This window comes from Centroberyx affinis, unplaced genomic scaffold (genome assembly GCF_046629955.1).
Source record: "Centroberyx affinis isolate AG114_WGS23_722 - 3 ecotype Tasmania unplaced genomic scaffold, CSIRO-AGI_Caff_v1 ptg005676l_1, whole genome shotgun sequence".
NCBI classification, from domain to species: domain Eukaryota; kingdom Metazoa; phylum Chordata; class Actinopteri; order Beryciformes; family Berycidae; genus Centroberyx; species Centroberyx affinis.
This window is the reverse complement of record NW_027282863.1, coordinates 373,385-393,915: the sequence shown is the minus strand read 5'-3', so window position 1 is coordinate 393,915 and position 20,531 is coordinate 373,385. Positions and strand designations below refer to the sequence as shown.

The 20,531-nt window shown below is 39.5% G+C and overlaps 1 protein-coding gene across 1 annotated transcript in view; it reads right to left on the bottom strand.

The window, feature by feature from the left end:
• The window catches only part of trim37 (tripartite motif containing 37), a 55,916-nt gene that overhangs the window by 10,035 nt on the left and 25,350 nt on the right, over positions 1-20,531 (bottom strand). The window contains exons 14-20 of the mRNA XM_071547105.1: positions 19,890-20,069; positions 16,847-16,961; positions 16,192-16,383; positions 13,687-13,820; positions 8,668-8,750; positions 2,874-3,083; positions 1,400-1,708 (exon numbers count right to left, since the gene is read on the bottom strand). Of these exons, the coding sequence (XP_071403206.1) occupies positions 1,400-1,708; positions 2,874-3,083; positions 8,668-8,750; positions 13,687-13,820; positions 16,192-16,383; positions 16,847-16,961; positions 19,890-20,069 (1,223 nt within the window). The remainder of the gene's footprint in view (positions 1-1,399; positions 1,709-2,873; positions 3,084-8,667; positions 8,751-13,686; positions 13,821-16,191; positions 16,384-16,846; positions 16,962-19,889; positions 20,070-20,531) is intronic.

Below are 20,531 nucleotides of genomic sequence, written 5' to 3'. Positions count from 1 at the left end.
AAGCACTAATTAAAACAGAAACAGAAAACAATGATATGAAGTCATTAGGAACAAATTGATTGACAAAGGCATGAAAAATTGGAATGATAGAATAAAAACACCTGTGAGATATGACAAAAAGTATACCTCCCCCAGTCGGTGGGATTAAGGTTAATTACAAAATAAACTCAAAATTGGATTTCTCATCCCCACAAACCCCTGAAATGTGGAATTATATATGATTGTAGGAGGGTTTGATGTGTAATATGTGTATGTAGTGTTAAAGTTGTGTGAACTGTCACAGTTTTAGAATGTGTGAATCTAGTAAAAAGTACAGCCTGTACAGTCTGCTAGAGTGAACTGTGACATCACGCACTCTAGCCTGGCTCCATAGGATCCCATTATAAAGTTTGAAAAAAGTATAAAACTTAAACTGCGATTTCTCAAAAAGTACAAAAGGTATCAAAAAGCTGAATACGAGTAATAAAGTACTAAAAGTGGTGACCCGTTTAAAGTTTGAATGGAGTTTCTAGCTTAAAGTATGAAAGAGTAGTTAGAGTTCAAGGTGGGTGGGCATGGTTTGAACAGTCCTCCCATAGACTTACATTGTAAAAAAAAAGGCTAAAAAGGCGTTTTTGGTAGGATGATATTTAGGTGATTTTCAAAACTTTCCCTTCATACAATTCCTTAGGACTTTTTTCCTCTCATTCAGAACATATTGAGGACACAAAATCCATTGAGTTTGTTTTTGTTGCAATTTGTGGGAGGTCAAGTTACATTATTACTGGACTACATTGGTGAATGTGATGAAAGTGTTTAATGAGTGTTTGAGGTACATCTCAGCCTTTTGGAGTCATGGTGCAATTGTTAGGCTACAAAACACTTTGATTATACTGCATGAGCTGTTTATAGAGAAATTTGATTGTTATTTTCTGTTCTTTTTGAAACTCTAATCAACCAGACCTCATTCACTTCAATTGTTCACCATCAATTGTCACAATCAGTTGTCACCGTGGGTATGATGAATGCACTGTTGTTGTACAGTTGAGAGATCTTTGTTCTGTTAATGTGATGTTTTGTTGATGTTTTTATCTTGTGGACACGTTTGTGTTTATATTTTCCTGGGTGAGACCAAGGACAATTTTCCTGCCTCGGCTGTACAATAAAGTTGATTCTATTCTATTCTATTGTTTAGGGGAAGAAAGAGATGGGGGTGATTAGATAATGACAGGATTTTCAGTTTGGGGGTTCCTGTAACCTTTGTCTACACACTTGTCTACACAGAGGTATAGGCACTGTAACACTATTAGCATAGCCATGATGTCATAGCATAGTGTTTAGTTTTAATAAAAAAAAGATTTGACTGCAGGCAATGAATTTCTCTACTGCACTGTAGTAGCACTAGTGTAGCAGTCCTCACCGGGTCGGTAGTGCCTGGACCGGGCTGCAGCTGCTTTCCCCTGCAGATCGAGCTCACTGGGCTTACGGCAGGTCGACAACTCTGGGTCCGGGTGGTGGGAGGGTCCCTCCTCTACACCGAAGGCTCCCGACGGTCCGGGCCTGGGCTCTAAAGACCCCCGAGCCTCCAGCACTTGACTCTTGACGTCGGACATCTTGCTGCGGACCTCGGCCATCTGGGCCTTGAGGCGGATCAGGACGCCGGAGTCGGGGGCCGACCGCCGCACCGTCTGGGGCCGGTGCTCTCGCTCCTTCCTGGAGTGAGGGTGGGCTGGGGAGCAGAGAGAGCAAGAGGAAAAGGGAACGAGAGACGGAGGGGTAAAATGGAGGATAGTTGAAGAAGCTATCTCATTTTTCAGAACCTGCGAAAAAGCTTGACTCTCCCTTGCTTACACTTCTCAGTTTGGATACTAACCTAAGGCTTATATTTTAGGCATTTAGACGGAATAAAATGCATTTCCAGAGTGACTTACAATTAGTGAGTGGGAAGGGGTTCAGTGTGTTGCTCAGTGACACTTGGACAGGATATATGACTGTTGCAGGAATCAACTTTGTGACCATTTCATCACAAGATGGTAGCTCCAACCACTAGGCCATCCTGCCACCAGGCTATGATTGCTACTACTGCTACTTCTATATACTACTCCCTATATTATACTACAACTTATATATTTAAAAATAGCATACATTTCATATTTTGGTAGATTTTTCATATAGGAAATATTCTAACCTCATTTCTTCCTTGCCTCAACAATCCTCCTGCTGTTATTCTGCACCCTAATAATGCTGTATTCCATAATTTTCCTCATACTTTCCATTCCTATATTCTACTTAACACTTTTAAATTGTCTGATGTGTATGTATATATAGCCCCGAATTGCTCTTTACTTATTAAGTAGACCACTTGTCACATGGTCCCTGGCAAGGTTATTATCGTTAACGAAAACTAACAAAATAACGAAAACTAGGTGTGAAAAAACATTTTTGTTAACTGAAATAAAAATAAAAACGAGGCTTTACAAAAAAACGATAACTAACTGAAACTGTATTGTGTGTTTACAAAACTAACTAAAACAAACCAAAATTATAGAGAAAATGTTTTGTTTTCGTCTTTGTCAATTTATTTCATACATAAGCCTAGTATTTTGAATTTTTTAATCTCACTCCTGACAAATACCCCATATTACAAAAAAAGACTAAAACTAACACTGAAACTAATAAAAACTAAACTAAAACTAAGCATTTTCAAAATTAAAAACTAAACTAGCAAAACCCCCTTTAAAAACTAATTAAAACTAAACTGAAATTGAAAACAAAAAGTCAAAACAAAATAAAAATAAAAACTAATGAAAAATGCAAAACTATAATAACCTTGGTCCCTGGACCTGACTTTGAACATCACTTGTCAATACTACATATCAGGTGTGTTTGCAGACCTTGGCTGTGCAGCAGAGATACAGGAGGCCGAGGCTGAAGCCCCCATAGAGATTCCACACTGCTGCGCTCCTTCAGATCCAGCAGCTGGATCAGGATGACTGGGTCGATCTCCAGGAGGCTGCTGCTGCCACCTGGCCCCACAGCACCACCGGTGCTACGGCCAGCAGCTGCATTTCGATGTAAGGAGCAGACACTGGGGTTGGAACCACCTGGGGGATCAGGCAGAAAAGACATTCAGTTCATATAGTTCCAGGGTTCCTACACATTTTCAATTAAAAAATTCCATACTTTTTCCAGACCTTGATTTGTTTTGAGGATTTTGCCTGGTGTTCAATATGATTTACGCAGACAGACATCTTGCCCCTGCTAACTAGGTCATATCACTGTATAGATGAAGATTGTTCTTCACAGCAACAAATACCAGAATATGTGAGATGATTGGCAGGGTTCCTACACGGTTTCCATTTTGAAATTCCATATTTTTCCCAGACCCTATGTTCTTGACTGGATTTGATTTTGGTGGGTATTTGATATAATGCACGCTGACAGCGGCTAGGTAATAAGAGCGTCCCTCTATCTGAACATTATTCTTCACATCAACAAAAACTGTGGACTCAAAGTGGGTCTACAACAACATAAAAGCTAGAATTATGTGTGTATCAGACCTGAACTACAACATTTTCCATACTTTTCCAGACATTTTTTTCAAATTCCCAAACTATTCAAGACCTGGAAATGATCAAATTCTTGTTTAATACTTTTCCAGACTTTCCAGACCTGCGTAGGAACCCTGTAGTTCACAGTTCTGCTATATGGCAAGTCAAGTGGATGTGCTTCACTGCACACACTATTTGAGTTTTGCTAGGGTTGCACCCTTGGCCAGTCCAATAATTACCAATCAAATAATCCATGGCAAATGGAGGAAATCTTTTTTACAATTACTATAAACATTTTAAGGGTATCTTCAAGTATCAGAAAGTCAAATTTTATACTTTATAATGCTACCTGAAATTGACCAGCCTAATTCTGATTGAACATAGCTAATGAAAGTTGAGAGCTGAAACTATATACAGTTTGGCAGTATAAGAAACATTTCAAAAAAGGAAAGTACATGTTTACATGCATATGGGTCAAATTTAAAGTGATCAATAATGATAATCTGTCAATACCTCTGTCTAGTTTCATAGTTGCATCAAAATGAAACGTAATTAAAAAAGAAGCATGTCATTACGTCCTAAAAAAAAAAAAAAAAAAGACATCAATGGTATTTGAAACACCTAAATACTTTTTAAGGCTGTTGGAAGTCGGGGTGAGTGGTGCTATGGAGAATGTGGTCAGACGAAACGTCCAGGACAAGAGCTTTGTCAAATGAAGTTAGCAATTTATTCACGTTGGCCGGCCACAGAAGAAAATTAGAAATAACCGCCTTGCGGTTGTATGCCTCCGCCAATAAACTTTGTTTTATCATTGCAAGGACAGTCTTTATTTATTGAACATATATAATTAATGTGATTATTAGGTCAACTTAAAGGATTTTGGTGTCTGCAAAAGTAAGTGACAGCACTTCCACCGTTTTTGTAGAATGACCCAAGATCGTTTTCTCAGCTACAGTGGTAAGCAAAACATTATGATGTCACAGTGAAGTTGACCTTTGAACTTTTGGATATAAAATGTCATCACTTCATCATTTTATCCTATTATGTCATAATTAGCGTATGAATTCTTGAGTTATGGCCAAAAAACGTCTTTTGTGAGGTCACAGTGACCTTGACCTTTGACCACCGAATTCTAATCAGTTCATCCTTGAGTCCAAGTGGACGTTTGTGCCAAATTTGAAGAAATTCCCTCAAGGCGTTCCTGAGAATGGGACGTACGGACAACCCGAAAACATAATGCCTCCGGCCACGGCTAGCACCGGCGTGGAGGCATAAAAACACAGAGAGCAATACACAGAATTAACAAATGTACCGAGCAATGCTAAGTAGGAAACATTTTTTTTTAACTTAACCATTGTCCTACTTAATTCCAAGTATTTAGGAAAGTAAACTATAATGCACGAGAGAGAAAGTGCACCTTCCTCTTGGTGGATAATCATTCATGCCCATATCCATCATTCGTGCCTCATTCATTCATTTGCATACAAGATGTGTCAACAATCGCAATAAACGCAAAACATGACCAAATAGTAATGTGAGTGTTTATTTACATTGTTTTCTCAGAGGCAGGGTGCTCCATAACAAAGGCCTTAAATTTAGATCATTAAATTCTTTTACAGACTTTTTAAGAACCCCCTGATACTCACAAACACAGATTATTTTCCTTTTTATAGCCTATACATTCCCTATATTTAATAACCCATTACAGCTAAAAACCTGATGATTTTGTTATTACTGACTTTTTGTCATGAGATGCTGCAGTGCAGACTGCATCTTTATCAATATCCATCTAGGGCTGAACAATTAATCGAAATTTTATCGAAATCGCAATATGGCCTACTGCAATTTTCACATCGCAGGAGGCACAATATTTGTTAAAGGTGAAATGTGTCAAACTACCATTTTAAATGAAATATTGTCGTGCTGCAGAGATGTCCTGGCCTACACATCATATTCTACAGACTTAAGAAAACATCTTTGTTTGGTACAGATCCCCGCAAAAATCACACCATAATCATTTTAATCCGTTTTTCAATGAAAATGAGAATAATGATGTAAAAAATTATCATTCCCTCTAATATCGCAAATCATATCGCAATTGCAATATCAGTCAAAATAATCGCAATTAGATATTTTTTCAAAATCGTTCAGCCCTATATCCATCTCAAATGCATCTGCTAGTATGCGGAGTTCAGCTTGTTTTCATGCATACAAATGCGCAGCACTGTTATGCTGAGTTTGACTCTTGCCTCTGGCTCGCACCTTACAGGAGTAACGCACACATACACACAAACACACATATACATGCACAGTTGCACATACACCTGAGTATTTTCATATCAGCACGCATCAAGGGCCCAGCGCCCAACAATGACTCATCCCTTTCATGTCTTTTTACACCAACACAGTCAGACACCAAAGGCGAAAAGGAAGGGGGTGTCATACAGACATACAGACTGAAATACGGATTCTGGCATATAACAGAGAAAGAGAAAGACCAGTTAGATGCAAATGACAAAAGAGATGGAAACAAAGCCATGTTGAAGTGAAGGACTTTTTTGCCCATGGGTACATCCTCGAATTCCCCCAGACCCTTTCACCATTTTACCAGCCAACTGGATTTTTAGGACCTACAAATGATTGTGGATGCTCGGGAACACCTCTATAAGAACTGGGCTCTGTGTGTTTGTTGGTTGGTTGGTTCGAAATAATTTTTGCAATCTGTACTGCTTGGGGGAATTACAGTATGCAATCTTTAGGCTGCACAGAGCCGGGGGTGTTCACACCCCAGCTTGAGTTGAACCACCAATTGGTTGCTACAGTTTAGCTTTCGACATGTATCTAAACCACGCCATCGAATCCTGCGCCACGGCAGACTTAGTGTAGCAAAACAGTTGCAGAGCTAATATTTATAGTTATGAGTGTTTCTGCTCCACTGTCCTCAGCGATTCCAGACTTCTCAATCCTAACTAGAGCTGCAACGATTAATCGATTAGTTGTCAACTATTAAATTAATCGCCAACTATTTTGATTAATCTTTTTTTTTCCATACTTGTATTGCAATTAATTCATAAATCAGTACAACCACAAAATGTCCAGTATATTTTCATGTGCTTGCAATTATTTATTTATTTATTTTTTTTATTTAATCGGTTTGAGTAATTTTTTTAAAGAAAAATAAGTCAAAATTCTCTGATTCCAGCTTCTTAAATGTGAATATTTTCTGGTTTCTCTATGACAGTAAACTGAATATCTTTGGGTTGTGGTCAAAAGAAGACAATTGAGGACGTCATCTTGGGCTTTGGGAAACACTGATGGACAGTTTTCACCATTTTCAGACATTTTATAGACCAAACAACTTATCGATTAATTGAGAAAATAATTGACAGATTAATCGACAATGAAAGTAAACGTTTGTTGCAGCCCTAATCCTAACATAATTGTGTCTCACATTTGTAGCACCTGCATGGCTCCTCTTCAGGCTGAAAATGGCCATGAAGAATGCCCCCCATGCCTGGATGTGGAGCACCTGAGGGAGGGGCTGTCAGAGAACCCATGCATGAGCTGTAGCTTCATGCTCTCCTGCTCAAGCCCGAGCTACCCCCATCTGGGGTTGTAGCGGCGGCTACACCTGGTGCCAGATGCCAGCAACATTTCAGAGAAATTGGCAGAGGTGGGACCAAGTCATTGTTTTGCAAGTCACAAGTAAGTCTCAAGTCTTTGCACTCAAGTCCCAAGTCAAGACAGGCAAGTCCCAAGTCAAGTTCCAAGTCCTAAACTTTGAGTTTTGAGTCCTAAACAAGTCATAATCTCTTCACCAAATGTAATGCCATTTTAACAACAGAGTAATAATATATTAAATTTACACAAATCATGATTGCTTTTTTAGAAGCCGATTTGTCATCTGGTTTCAGGTGAACATCAAAGTAGGTGGGGGAACCTGCAACACTCTCGTCTGTTTAAACAGATCATTGCTGTACAATGGCCGACACGGAGCCTGTGTTATGGGGGGGGGGGGGGGCTCTGCAGTGGACGCAACGGATAGCTGTAACGTTAGCTAAGCATTGGCTCACTAATTACGTTAATTACGTTAATATATTAGCCTCGACTTACCGTTCTTTGTGCAGCTTCAAATGTCGAACGAAGATGGAAGTTGTCGCATCTCCGTCTGTAATTTTCGACCCGCACGTTTTGCATACTGCAATTCGTTTTTGGTTGACCACCGCATAGATTTTGTATTGGGACGAAATTATCTTTGGTATCATTTTTTCCAACTGGCGCTCAGCAACGTAACGTTACTTCTTCATGGTTCTCTCCTGCAACTTGATTGGATGCTGTCAGATTGGTTCAAACAAAGTGGATCTGGGAAATGAAGTGTCGACTTGCTGGGAATGAATAGCGTTAACGTTAGTTGATTCAGGAAATGAAGGGAAATTAATTGATTCGTGGCACACTTTAAATAACATACTTTTTAATCTTTGGGTTGGGGGAAGGTATCAAGTCTTTTCAAGTCAAAAGACTCCAAGTGAAGTCACGAGTCATTGGTGTTATCCAAGTCGAAGTCGAGTTGCAAGTCTTTTTTGATTTTGTCAAGTCGAGTCTAAAGTCATCAAATTTGTGACTCGAGTCTGACTCGAGTCCAAGTCATGTGACTCGAGTCCACACCTCTGGAAATTGGCCAATAGTGGGCGCATCAACTGCCAAAAATGGGCATGGCCTAACAAAAATTTGATTATAACTCAAAACAAGTTTGTTCATTCATCACACAACTTGCTAAATATTTTTCATAAAGCTGTTGAACGATGTGTGTAAAATTGTTCTAAAATCAACCAATAGCAGGCAACACAAATGCCAGAAAAGTGCGAGGGCCTGGCATAGATTTTCGAAAATTCCTGTGAGATGGTAAGTGACAGACATTAATTCTTCTCTGGGTGGAATGAAAACCTGCATAGTCTCAACCCTCAAGGGAACATGGTTGCCTATCCCTGTGGACACTAGAGAGAAAAAAACAAAAAATCGTCCATATTGGAGCTTGTAGTTGCCAGTTCTGATATAATACAAAATGCAAATATCTGTCCGATATATTGGCCAAGCCTTTGGCCACTAGAATTGGTGTATGGATTATTTTTACCCATACCTGTGGCTCCAGCCATATCGTCAGGAAGCTCTCCCTCTTCTGCCTCCAGGTTCCCACTGAACTCCACATCATTCTCTCCTGACCTGTACAAATAAACACAAACACCAATAGGGCTTAGTATTGTTGGAAATGTTTCAATATCGTTTGTCATTTTTACTTTGTTCAAAAAGTATAAAAATAAATACCTTTCCATTACATTAACATTGAAAGCAGCTCTGTTGCTACCACCCCTTATCCATGTTAAAAAAAAAGTTTCATTAATAAACAAAATATCTCTAAAAGCTATTTTTTGTCAATGTGTTTCAGTGATGTCTTTGGAAGCAGGTGTTAGTGGTTAGTGAAAACCTCTTCTCTTCATGTATGGAGTTCTGCTGGTGAGAATTTTCTTTGCCTTTCTGGACCCCTCTTGAACTAATCTATCTTCTTCCCCTTCTTTAAAAAAAATAAATAATAAAAATTCAACGAATGCTACTTATTCCTATTAAAAGGCTTAGCTGATGAAGACTGTGATGCACAGTTGGTTTCACTACTGTTGACAAAATGCACTTAATGTAAGTCGTAAGAGTTGAATCACTATTGTGTTATATTAGTCAGCCACAGGCAGTGGCAAATATTTAGATGAAAATGTTGCAAATTATTACTATAATCCATGAGGTAACGTTGAGAATGTGAAGAGCTGTGTTGTGTTTTGCAAGCAGGCCAAGCAGAGGAAACTCAACTCACTCAAGATGCCTGGCTCATGGGCTGTAAGCTCACAGTAGCTGCGTTTACATGGAGCTTCTTAATCAGAATAGCAGCCCAATCAGAATAAAAATGCCTCATATAAACACCTCAATCAGAATAAACTGGCCCAATCTGAATGAAATTTCATTCTGTTTGAGAGGGGTGAAATTTCATTCGGATCCCTTTCATAATTCGGTCGATGGATAGCATTTCGTCATGTAAACACTCATAACGATCACTTTCACGTTGGAACATCTCTCCTCTTTCTGCACATGCTCGCTCATTTGGCGTAAATAACATCCATTACGTTTACTTTTTTTCCGGGAGGATTTGAATGGATGTGCTTGTTATTAACCCCGGGGCATTTGGGCTTGATGTAGGCAGCGCAGCCCGTTTTTATATCAAGTGCTGACTCCGCCTATACGGGCCAGTTTTTGTGTACGGCGGTGAAAATTACAAATGGACCCAATCATTGCGGGGGCAAAGCATAATGTCTTTTTCTGCTTCATCAGAAAGTACATTAGTAAAGAAATAACAGCGCCAAGCACCTGACACAGTTCCATCTTTTAAAAACGTAAGCCCATGCTGGATTCGGTGTTTTGCGCATATCAGAAACTTTTATTCTGATTACATACTGTGGAGCATGTAAACGCAAATCTTAATGCGATCGTTATATTTAGCATGTGTTTACATGAGCGCTCATTCAGAATGAAAAAAAATGTCTCATGTAACCAATATATATATTGCTAATATGCAAGTAGTGACAAGGGAACTAGTAGAATGTTGCAGTGGTGTGATCTCCAGTACCAACCCACTCACTTCTCTCTCAAACCTTTTTCTAGGGTGCTCTAGATTCATGTCCGCAGAGGATAAGAAGGTGCTGCTAGAAACACTGTCTCTCTTACGGCCTACTATAAAGCCACTGCAGGTTGTCAGACAACCTCAACAGCAAACTGCCATCATGTTGCCATGATGATTTTAATAAAGAGGTTTGACCATTCATACAAAATTGTAAAAATAGTAGGCCACTAGCATTATCTCAAGAGTGAGAAAATAATAAGTTGTAGGAGCTCTAAAGCTAAATGGTACGTAATCTTAAATGATATGCAGCTAAGTCTGGCAGTTTTGTGTGGGATATTAGTAAAAATTTACAGGAAATATGATAGGAAAATAACAGTGTTTTTAACTAATGTCAAAATAAAAAAAACTGTTGAACTAACAGGAACTACTTTCTTGGAGCATGGGAGGCTAAAAATCACTGTCACCTGAAATAGTTCCAAAAATAAATCTAGCTACATTAGCTACTGTATACTGAGTTAATGATACTTAATTTTTTAAATGTATAAATCTACAGGCCATATAATAAAAATCACTGACAACTTTTTCTTACTGAAAGGTCAGTCTTCTTACTTTGGATAATGTTAGTGGCCAACTATTACAGTGTATGCTCAAGTGGTAGCATGGAGCACAACAGTCTACCATAGACACATGGATGATTTTGGTGTACATGTCCTCATCACTTAACAGCTAAATTGATCAATGGGACAATGTACCAAAAACTTGGCTGATTGTTCAGATCATTATTTGATCTTTGTTGGAAAATGAGTCAAGAGGAGCAGGTGCAGAAACATATGTGGCAACATCCATTTAGCCAGACAATAACATCTGCTGTGTCGTTGCTGCGGCTGAAGGTACAATTCCAGAAAATGTTACTTTTGTCTCCAAGTTGCGTTTGCAGGTGTGGTAGACAACACTTTACTGTTGGTGGAGTTTACCATCGTTGAAAACAGTGAACATATGGTTTTCTGTCTACCACATACCACAACAGGGTGAATACAGCATGAGTCAAGAGGGTTGTCTTACCCCAAAGAGAACCTTACCATACACTTCAGAGTGTTCAAGTGCTTGTCAATGTAATTTGACTTTACCTCTAGCTGTATTCCACATAGAGATGGTGCACTTATCATGTCAACCAAGGTTGGGCTGGGGAAAAATGCAAGGGATGGAAAGGGGTCTTGAAAACACAATGCAGTCAAGACTCCAGCCTGTCTGTTTTTCTGACCATCTTATCTGCAACTTATAGTCAATAGTAGCTCATATAGCTACTCATATAGCCGCAAGCGGGGATTCCGTGATTCAAACACTAACGGCAGTTAAGACCAACTTAAGCAATTGGCATTAATAGTAAACTGGAACTGCTTATTTAGAAGGTCTTAACATCTTTACCAAGTTTCATAGCAATTGAGCAAACCATCATTAAGTAATGGCCTTTTTTTTTTTTAATTGTAGGGATGCAAACTCATGGAGAGTGAAAAAGGTGACACCAGGGCAGACACAAAACCACTCAGAAATCATTCACTTAAGTGCCCTATTTTGGGATCCCTGAATTAGCTGGATAGTAACAATGTTGCTGTATGGCCAAATTGATCAGATCTGCATAAATATTGATATGCAGTTCCAAATGGAGGTTCACACCTGATCCTTGAGTTTCAGAATGATAGCTCAAATTGTCTTTGAGCCATTATGTAATAGGCCACACCCACATTGTTTTTCTCTACTACCTGGCCCTAGACCATATGTACCAAATTTCATTATAATTGGTCAACCCAGATCAGAGATATTGATTTTTGGTGTTTGTGGTGCCCCCTTATTGATTAATCTTGACCTGCTTTTGCCCACATGCTCAGTGACCTCTATTGAACACATCCATCAAATTTTATGACATTTGAACAAAGGGTTCCTGAATTATGGTCAATTGAGTATTAGGCCACGCCCCTCATAAAAGTTAACTGGTTCACAGGACAGGCATATTTTATCGATATGGCTGGTTTATGCAATGTTTGTGTAGGTTGGTCCAATTAGGCTGTGCACCAAATTTGGTGTTGACTGGTCAAAAATGTAAAAAGCTTTAGAGATTTTTTTATGCAAATTGAAAAAAAATCAATTTAGGCAGACCTTGGTGGTCCAGTTGACAAATTTGTAGATCACACTCAGTTTCATGTCAATTGAACTTACGGTATACCGATTAGGGTAAAATTCGCTGTGAAGCATTTGTACACCAATATCCATCATTGTGCCAATTTTCATGTCTCTAGCATGTATTATCTCACAGCAATTTGCGTCACTGCAGAAAAACAAAAATAATGGTGAATATAGCCGCAAGCAGCAATTTGCGGGGTCCAAGCACCTGATGACCTCTGGGGTAAATGTGTGATGTGGACCAATGTGCAATGTGTGTGTGATCCCTGTGGCATGTTTGGTCTCTGAATGAAAGAATTTTATTTCTACAATATACGTCACTGAGTTATGGGCATTTAAAATTTAAAAGGTTGCTATAGCGCACCCTATTGGCAAAATGACACCAATGACGCCAATTTTGTGGCAGAATAATAAGAAGCATAATAATAATCCAAACCACTAAACATATGGACAAACAATGCATTTCACATCACTGCTTCATCACTCATCACAGTGTGTCTGTCAAATTGGGGGTGAGGGTGAGGGAAAGGTGAGGGATATTCACAACTATTCCACTAGGGGCAATTCCACTGACTTCGTTCCTCCCAGGTTTAAGAGTAACCTGGGGAAGGAAACTTTTTTTGTACATGGCAGTTAATCTGTGGAATAGATTACCAGGAAATCTTAAAATCATAAGCAGCTTGGGGGGTTTCAAGATGGCACTTAAGAATTGGCTCAGAGGTTACTTATAGTATGATATTATGTCTGATAATAGGGTGTCTTTCTATATTTTATTTTCTTGGTTTGTTTTTGATGTAGCTTATTTGTTTTAATTATTATGGACAGACCCAGACTTGTATATAATCTGCTGAGGGGGCTGCGTTATAATGTTGATATATTGATGTATTTATTGATGTATTATTATCTCTGATGTACAGAGTTTTTAATTCGTTTTATTAACAGAGTGGCGAGTAGGGCCAAGCATTGTCCAAAGAAGCACTGAGGTAGTGATTGATGTTGTTAATACTGTGAATAACTTGCTGAGTGTATTGTATTATTGTTTTGATTAATGTTTTGTGTCATTCTTGCCAGGTCAGATCTGCCGTCCTGACCCCTTCTCTACACACCCCCCATCCCCAAAGGGACCACAATGGAAATAAGCCTCTGGGCTTTATTGCGTTATCCTGACTTTTTCCTTTTATGAATGCACTCAATGCCTTGGCAGAGCCGGTGTTTTTAAAATGAAACTGTCAAATAAAATCAATCAATCAATCAATCAATTTGACGAAGGATTTTCGGGAATAGGCCAGTAAAATGAATGTGAGGAATTGTACACACATGGTCTCTTCGTCGATGTCGTTCTCTTCAGTGTTGCTGGTGGCCGTAGAGCTCCCTGAGGTGCTGCTGCCATCCAGCGGGTTCACCTCCTCCTCTGTCAGACAGTCCACCTCCAGGTCACCATCTGACAACTCCTGGAGAACACAAAATAACACCATGATCACACCACGTTCACGGCTCCACCATCAAACAATGACTTTGGGATTGGGGTTAGGATTTGGGATTGGGAAGTACAAATTCAGATGTTTCTCCCAACTAATTTTCTCTGACTTCTATAGGAAAATGAATTAGTGGAGGGAAAAATACTGCAAGTTGTGCATTTAAAGTTTGAAAATCTGTAGCAGGAGCATCATGATTCAAAGCTGGATTCATAATTCAGACCCTTCTTTACTTGTTCCCATTTACCCAAGCCACCTACTCTATACTGCTTTAGGGTAATTTTAGAGTCAAGCATAGTCACAGTTGAAACCCTATGGAAATAACAAAATGAGCTTTGGGACCAATAGATATAGATGATTAAAAACACACAGCAAAAATTTCTGGGAGGGACTGACGGATGATGAAAATAGCCAATTGGGAAAGAGGGAGGGACTTTAATGACATCACTAATCGATAAAAAAACCGAGTCCAATGAGGTATCACTCATGTCAATGCAACTTCGGGATCGATAGATAGTCGATCAAAAAACAGCTACTCAGGAAAGGGGGAGGAGCTTAAATGATATCATCACCAATCAATTAGGACACACTTGATGAGCCATTGCAAATGTCAATGCGATGTTTGGGATCAAGAGATACAGATGATGAAAGACCAGCCTATACGAGCTGCTAGACCCAGCTAAAAGCAACAATCTATAATAATTAGTGCTAGTCAAATGTGTCCTGACTCAGTACCATGAGGCTTATGTTGGGGACATATTTAGCTTGTCTCTAGCACACAGACAAACAACATTTTTTTTTAACTTTTTTTTTTATGTCCTGATACAACCCAAACGCCTGTTCAGATAATCCAAAAAGCATGTTATGTAATGCTCAGGACACTCCTAAATTGGTTTCATCCCTGGGGGAAACACTGGTGTGCAGACATATGGTGATCGTCGTTTTTGAGAGACTATAAATTTCAATTAAGTAAAAAAGTAAAAACATTGCCGCAAGCGGGCGACTGTAGGGGTCTGAGCACAATATGCCAATATGACTGAAGAAGAAGAAGAAGAAGAAGAAGAAGAAGAAGAAGAAGACGAATGCAAGCAATCATGGACGGGGCCGGTCAGATGTAGCATAAGAGAAAAAAGAAAGCAATACCAAAGAAAGCATATTTATTCTGCAGAACCCAGGACTCAAACTCATAACCTTAGACACCAAGTCAAAGGTTGGCAAGTCACAAACTTGTTGAGCTATCTGAGAAGTGGTTTGAAGAGACACACACTATGACTGAGGCAATCTGCAGGGTGCATGATAATATCTGTCCATCCATACAAAGGCAAATTTCAAATAGTGTCAAATATTAGGTTGTCAAGATAAAATTCTGAGAATTTGCGTACTTATCTAGACAACATAGAGATGTCTGTAATAAGGGTTGAATGCTCCATAAGCAAAAATATTTAAAGATGCTCTATTTATCATTGACTACAATGGTCTCCATCAAGGCAGAATTCAAATAATTTTTTAAAATTCAGTTTTTCAGATAAAAGTCTGAAATTTTAGTTTAATCTAGGAAGACAGGAAAATATTGTATATTTTTTACATGAAGATTGGACATGGAGTAAGCAGCAATTCACAGTGGCTGTGTACAGTACCATATACAGTCAGACATTTTGATGAGCTGTGTGCTCATTTTTTGATCAAATTATGTGCATGAGGATTTTCAAATGCAAAGTATGTGGGACTAGTTCGATTTAATTAGTTTTACAGTTTTTAATAAAAACAGAGTGGTGGACTTCATAATTAAGTATAAGTACCAGTGTATGGAAATTTGGTCTTGTTTGGGCCAATAACCTCAGAAAATTACGGAGTTATAGCATGCATTGTTGATTTTTTTTTTTAAGTTTTAACTTTAGACCGCTGCTGTAGCGCCACCATCTGGACTATTTGTCCCATACGTTAGTGAGTGTCGTTTGGCATGGGACTGGAGCTATGTGCCAAGTTTGGTGACTTTTCATGCATGGGAAAGCAGTTTTAGTAAGATAGAGTAATAATAATACATACAAACTACGGCAGCGATTTTGTCTCTTTTTCAAATAAATATACACAAGGAATTCATCAAGTGCAATTCTCCTTTCACTGTCCGTGTTGGAATGAATGACCACGCTTTGGAGGGAATTTTATGTTTTGGAGGGAATTTACATTAATTTACCAAAGCTAACTCAACACCAGTGCAACACCAATGCAACGCAGCAGTGGTGCAGTTGTTACTGATTTCATAGGAAACATTCCCTCCATGGCTGATAGCTATAGAGGAGCTTGGGTATTAGGTGAATTCAGTTAATCAGGCAAGCATTTTCCTCACATTAGAGTCGTCGTGCTGGGTCTTCTCTTCCTCCTCGCCCTCTTTGGCATTGCTCAAAGTGGTCTGGATGTCATCCTCACTCTTCGATGAGCGAGGGTCTCTCTCAGAGGCCAGAGGGCCTACCGCCAGCCTCAGGTCAGGGGGAGAGGAACTGCGCGACGTCTGCCGGCGAAACAACTCGATGGCCAGCCTCTGAAAGCAACAAGATACATGATGTCAGGAAGACTGACTGCCTTTCACTGCAATGTGGCATGGTTTCAAAGCCTACTAACTCACTTATGGACAATACTTTTCAATATGGACAATTGGCCTCTTTCCGCCAAGCAAGCTCAATGACGCGATGTTGGTTGAATGTATAGAAACCTGTAGTCACCCTCAGAAATAAAAAGGGATTTTTCAGTCATAAATAAAAAAAATCATGATAATATCAAACCATGAACCCAGTATTGTGTATCAAACTGAACAGATAGCTGAATATATTGTTGTATCCCTACCATTTATTAGTGAGTCTTATAGAGGGCCGGTGTCCTGCAGACCTTTTAGTTTTTAACTGTCAGTTAATGAGCCAGACTCAAAATGTCCTCACTTCAGCTCTAAAACTCAAACTGGTTCTCAGAAGGATACAAGTACAAGAACACACACACACACACCCTACCTCTTTGAGGTTGTTGATCTGCTGGATGTAGCTGGACTGGGCTGACTCCAACTGGCTGATGTACCAGTACTGGTCTCGGCACTTTTGGAAGAAGGTGGGTGAGCGAACCTGGTAGCTGCACAGCACAGCCATACAAACAAAAGACAGCTTATTACACTCTAGTTCTATTCATCATCTAATACAAAGGGCAAGGTGGTTGCACCCATTCGTCAACTCTCATGTCATTCACTAAAATCAAGAGACAATTTAATGGGTGCATAGTCAGTTTGTCCAAAAATAATACTTGAGCTCCTTATAGTGGTTGTAGGCTATATAAGCTAGCTAACTCATTTAGCTTCTTGTTAGTTAATAGGCAATGCCATGTTTCAATGGTCTTGTCAAAATTAATCAATATTCACAGGAGGAATGAATGCAACATGTATCTGTTTTGGTTGCTTGTGTCTGGTCAGTTTTCTGTCTGGAGAACAATGATGTTACCTTTCCTTTTCACCCTCTCAGAAAATACAGCACCCTCCCCTCAGAGCACAGTCCGCCATCAACTGAAGAGTCAGAAAGCAGTAGGTATAGCAAAAACTCTAACATACAAAATATAGCTGCATGCCAGCAATGGAACGGGTTCCACTGCATTGGTCAATAACTCCTTAGCTACTTTCAAAGAAAGTAAACGCAAGTCTAAGACGCCTGCATATAAACCGATATCGACACACACGGGCCATCTGTGTTGCTGTTTTCACCTCTTGTGGAAAAAAAGCTTGTTATCAAATTCCGCTCCGGAACGGCGCTCATCCCGGGCCATTCAGTAGCTCTGCTCACATAAGAAGACAACTGCTACTGGCACTTTTGGCCAACAGACCTGGTGGACGGTGAATAGTAAGTAAAGTTAACTATGCCTCCATCGTTTTCATTTCAACTGTTTGCTTCCAGTTTGCAAAGCATCATGGTTTACATTTACTTTCTAGTGACCACAGTTGTTTACTATACACAGTATTACGGTGCATTGTGGGATTGAATTGTAAGCCAAATTTGATTTGAGAATTCGGACATTAGACCAAGATGCCCAAAATAGGAAACTAAATAGTAAATAGGGACATAGCAGACACAGTGTAGGCCTCTCTCTCGCCCTTACCATATTTGGAAGACTCAGAGAGAGAGAAAGAGAGAGAGATAGAGACTGTCTCTTTAGCCTTCAACTAACATTACTAGGTCACAACCACAAACACGCACACACAGACACACCTGCACACAACACACACACACCACATGGGCTAGGTATTGGCTCTTATTGCTATAAGTTCTGTACTGATTAATATGAGGTGTTCCCTGGTTTCTATGTGCTAGATTGTGGTTATTATGGACTATCCTATGGTTGTTATGGGCTCTGCACTATAATTATGGTCTGGCCTGTGATTGTTATGGCTATGTATTGGTAATTATGGTGTGTCCTCTGATTGCTATTGGTAAGGTATTGGTTATTATGGGCTGTCTGTTGATTGCCATAGACTAGTGCATTGCTATCACCTAACAACCACCAAGGAATGCCATATCAACTACTCATACATACCCAGCAACACTATAGCAACCACTGGCACTCACCTAGCAACCACCTAGTAACACCATAACAACTACTAATATTCACCTAGCAACCACCTAGTAACACCATAACAACTACTAATATTCACCTAGCAACCACCTAGAAACACTGTAGCATCCACTTGTAATCACCTAGTGCCACCTATCCACCAGCATTGCTGCTCAGCAGTCACCTGCATTTTCTTCAGGAAATGCACTTTTCTAGTTTTAAATAATAGCGGTGAGTACTCAAATTCATAGCAGACAAATGTAATGCACCCTAATATACGGGTCATTTATCATTGCACTGCTGACGTCTAATACCCATGTCAGTGTTAGCTTTATCATTCACTGTTTACTAAAGGAATAGTTCAGTATGTTGAACCCTGGGCTCAAATAAAATATTTTCCGTCATGATCCCTATTAGTAGAAACCATAACTTCGGTAGCTGCCTGCTCTGCCTGTATGGTAACACCGGGCGCCCCCCTCCCATTCTACTGCAATAGAAACCGTTTACACTCACAAAACTTGTTTTCACTGAATGTGAAAAAGGCTCGTACAGAGTTTGGTAAAAAGGCGTTTCAGTTCTCAGCCCCTATGGCATGGAATGAGCTCCAGAAGGACCTGAAATTACAGGAGCTGGTCTCATTGAATGTTTTTAAAACAATGGTTAAAGGTAGGGAGGATGGTGAAAATGTTAATTGTTTTTCCTCATAGTTTAAATTGCTTTTATATGAAACACTGAATGTTTGTTGATCATGTATAATGCTGTAATGTGATGAGATGTTTGTTGTGGTGTCTGTAACTTTGTGCTGCTTTTCTTGGCCTGGTCCCTCTTGAAAAAGAGATTCTTAATCTCTTTATGAGGCTATGTGCGGCTAACCTGGATAAATAAAGGTTAAATAAAAATAAAATAAATAAATATATAAACCTTGGTCCATACGCGACAGTTGTCGAAAAAGATGGTAAACGTTTTTCAAAACACAAACGCTCACAGTAAAATCATACCCTGTCAGTATGTTGTAAAAAAAAGTTTTTTGTAAACCGAGCTTTCTGTCAATATTGTGTTCTAGAATAGGAACTATTTTTTCTCAAAGACGCACTACCTTCTAAGCCGGCGTAAGCGTCCACGAGAGCCAGAAGAATCCAAAAATAACTGCTGACAGACATGTTATTTGGGCCCAGGGTTCAAACTACCGAACTATTCCTTTAATGAATGGAAAGTGTGCCCTTTTTGTTACCTTGAGCTCCTGCCTTCTAAATGTCTGTGCAAGGCCCTACCAGGGTGATATTGAGCACAGTAGCACAGTATTGTCATTTATTAGCTTCAGTGATCGCGCAAGTCAGCTTTACGCTACCTGGGGTACTATTGGTATGCGCACACTGTGACTGTGGACTGAACATTTGTATAACTAGCAGGTCTTACAGGACACTGTAGGTGTGTGTGTGTGCGTGTGCATGTGTATGAGCCCACCGGAGGACCAGGGTGTCGGTCTGCATATTGAGGTAGCCCTCGCTGGCCAGCAGGTCCAGTCTGAAGAAGCGGTTGTAGCCCCAGCATTCGCCAACCTCAAAGTCGGAGGCGAACTCCCGGATGATGTTCTTGGTCGGGTCGCTGGAGGCCTGGTGGACCATCTCCACACGGTACTCATACCTACACATAACCAACACACCATCACCATACAGTAAACCACACTACAAGAGAGAAACAAGAGGTTTGAGGAGAAACGGGGTATCTGCAGGTTTCAGACACCAAAATTTAAGATTTTTAGGACAGTTGGTAACACTTTACAATAAGGGTACATTAATTAAGAGTTAACTAATGTGTCTGGTAATCATTTACTAATGGTGTTCATGTTAACTAAGGTATTAATTTATACATTATTTAATAGTCATCTTTATAAACTATTAAATAATGTATAAATTAATACCTTAGTTAACATGAACACCATTAGTAAATCACACATTAGTTAACTGTTAATTAAGGGTTAGTTAATGCTTAATAAGCATTAACTAACCCTTAACTTAGTGACCCTTATTGTTAAGTGTTACCAGACAGTTTTAATGTGACCTAGAAAACAGGATTTAAAATGAATTTAACAACCAAAATAAGGAA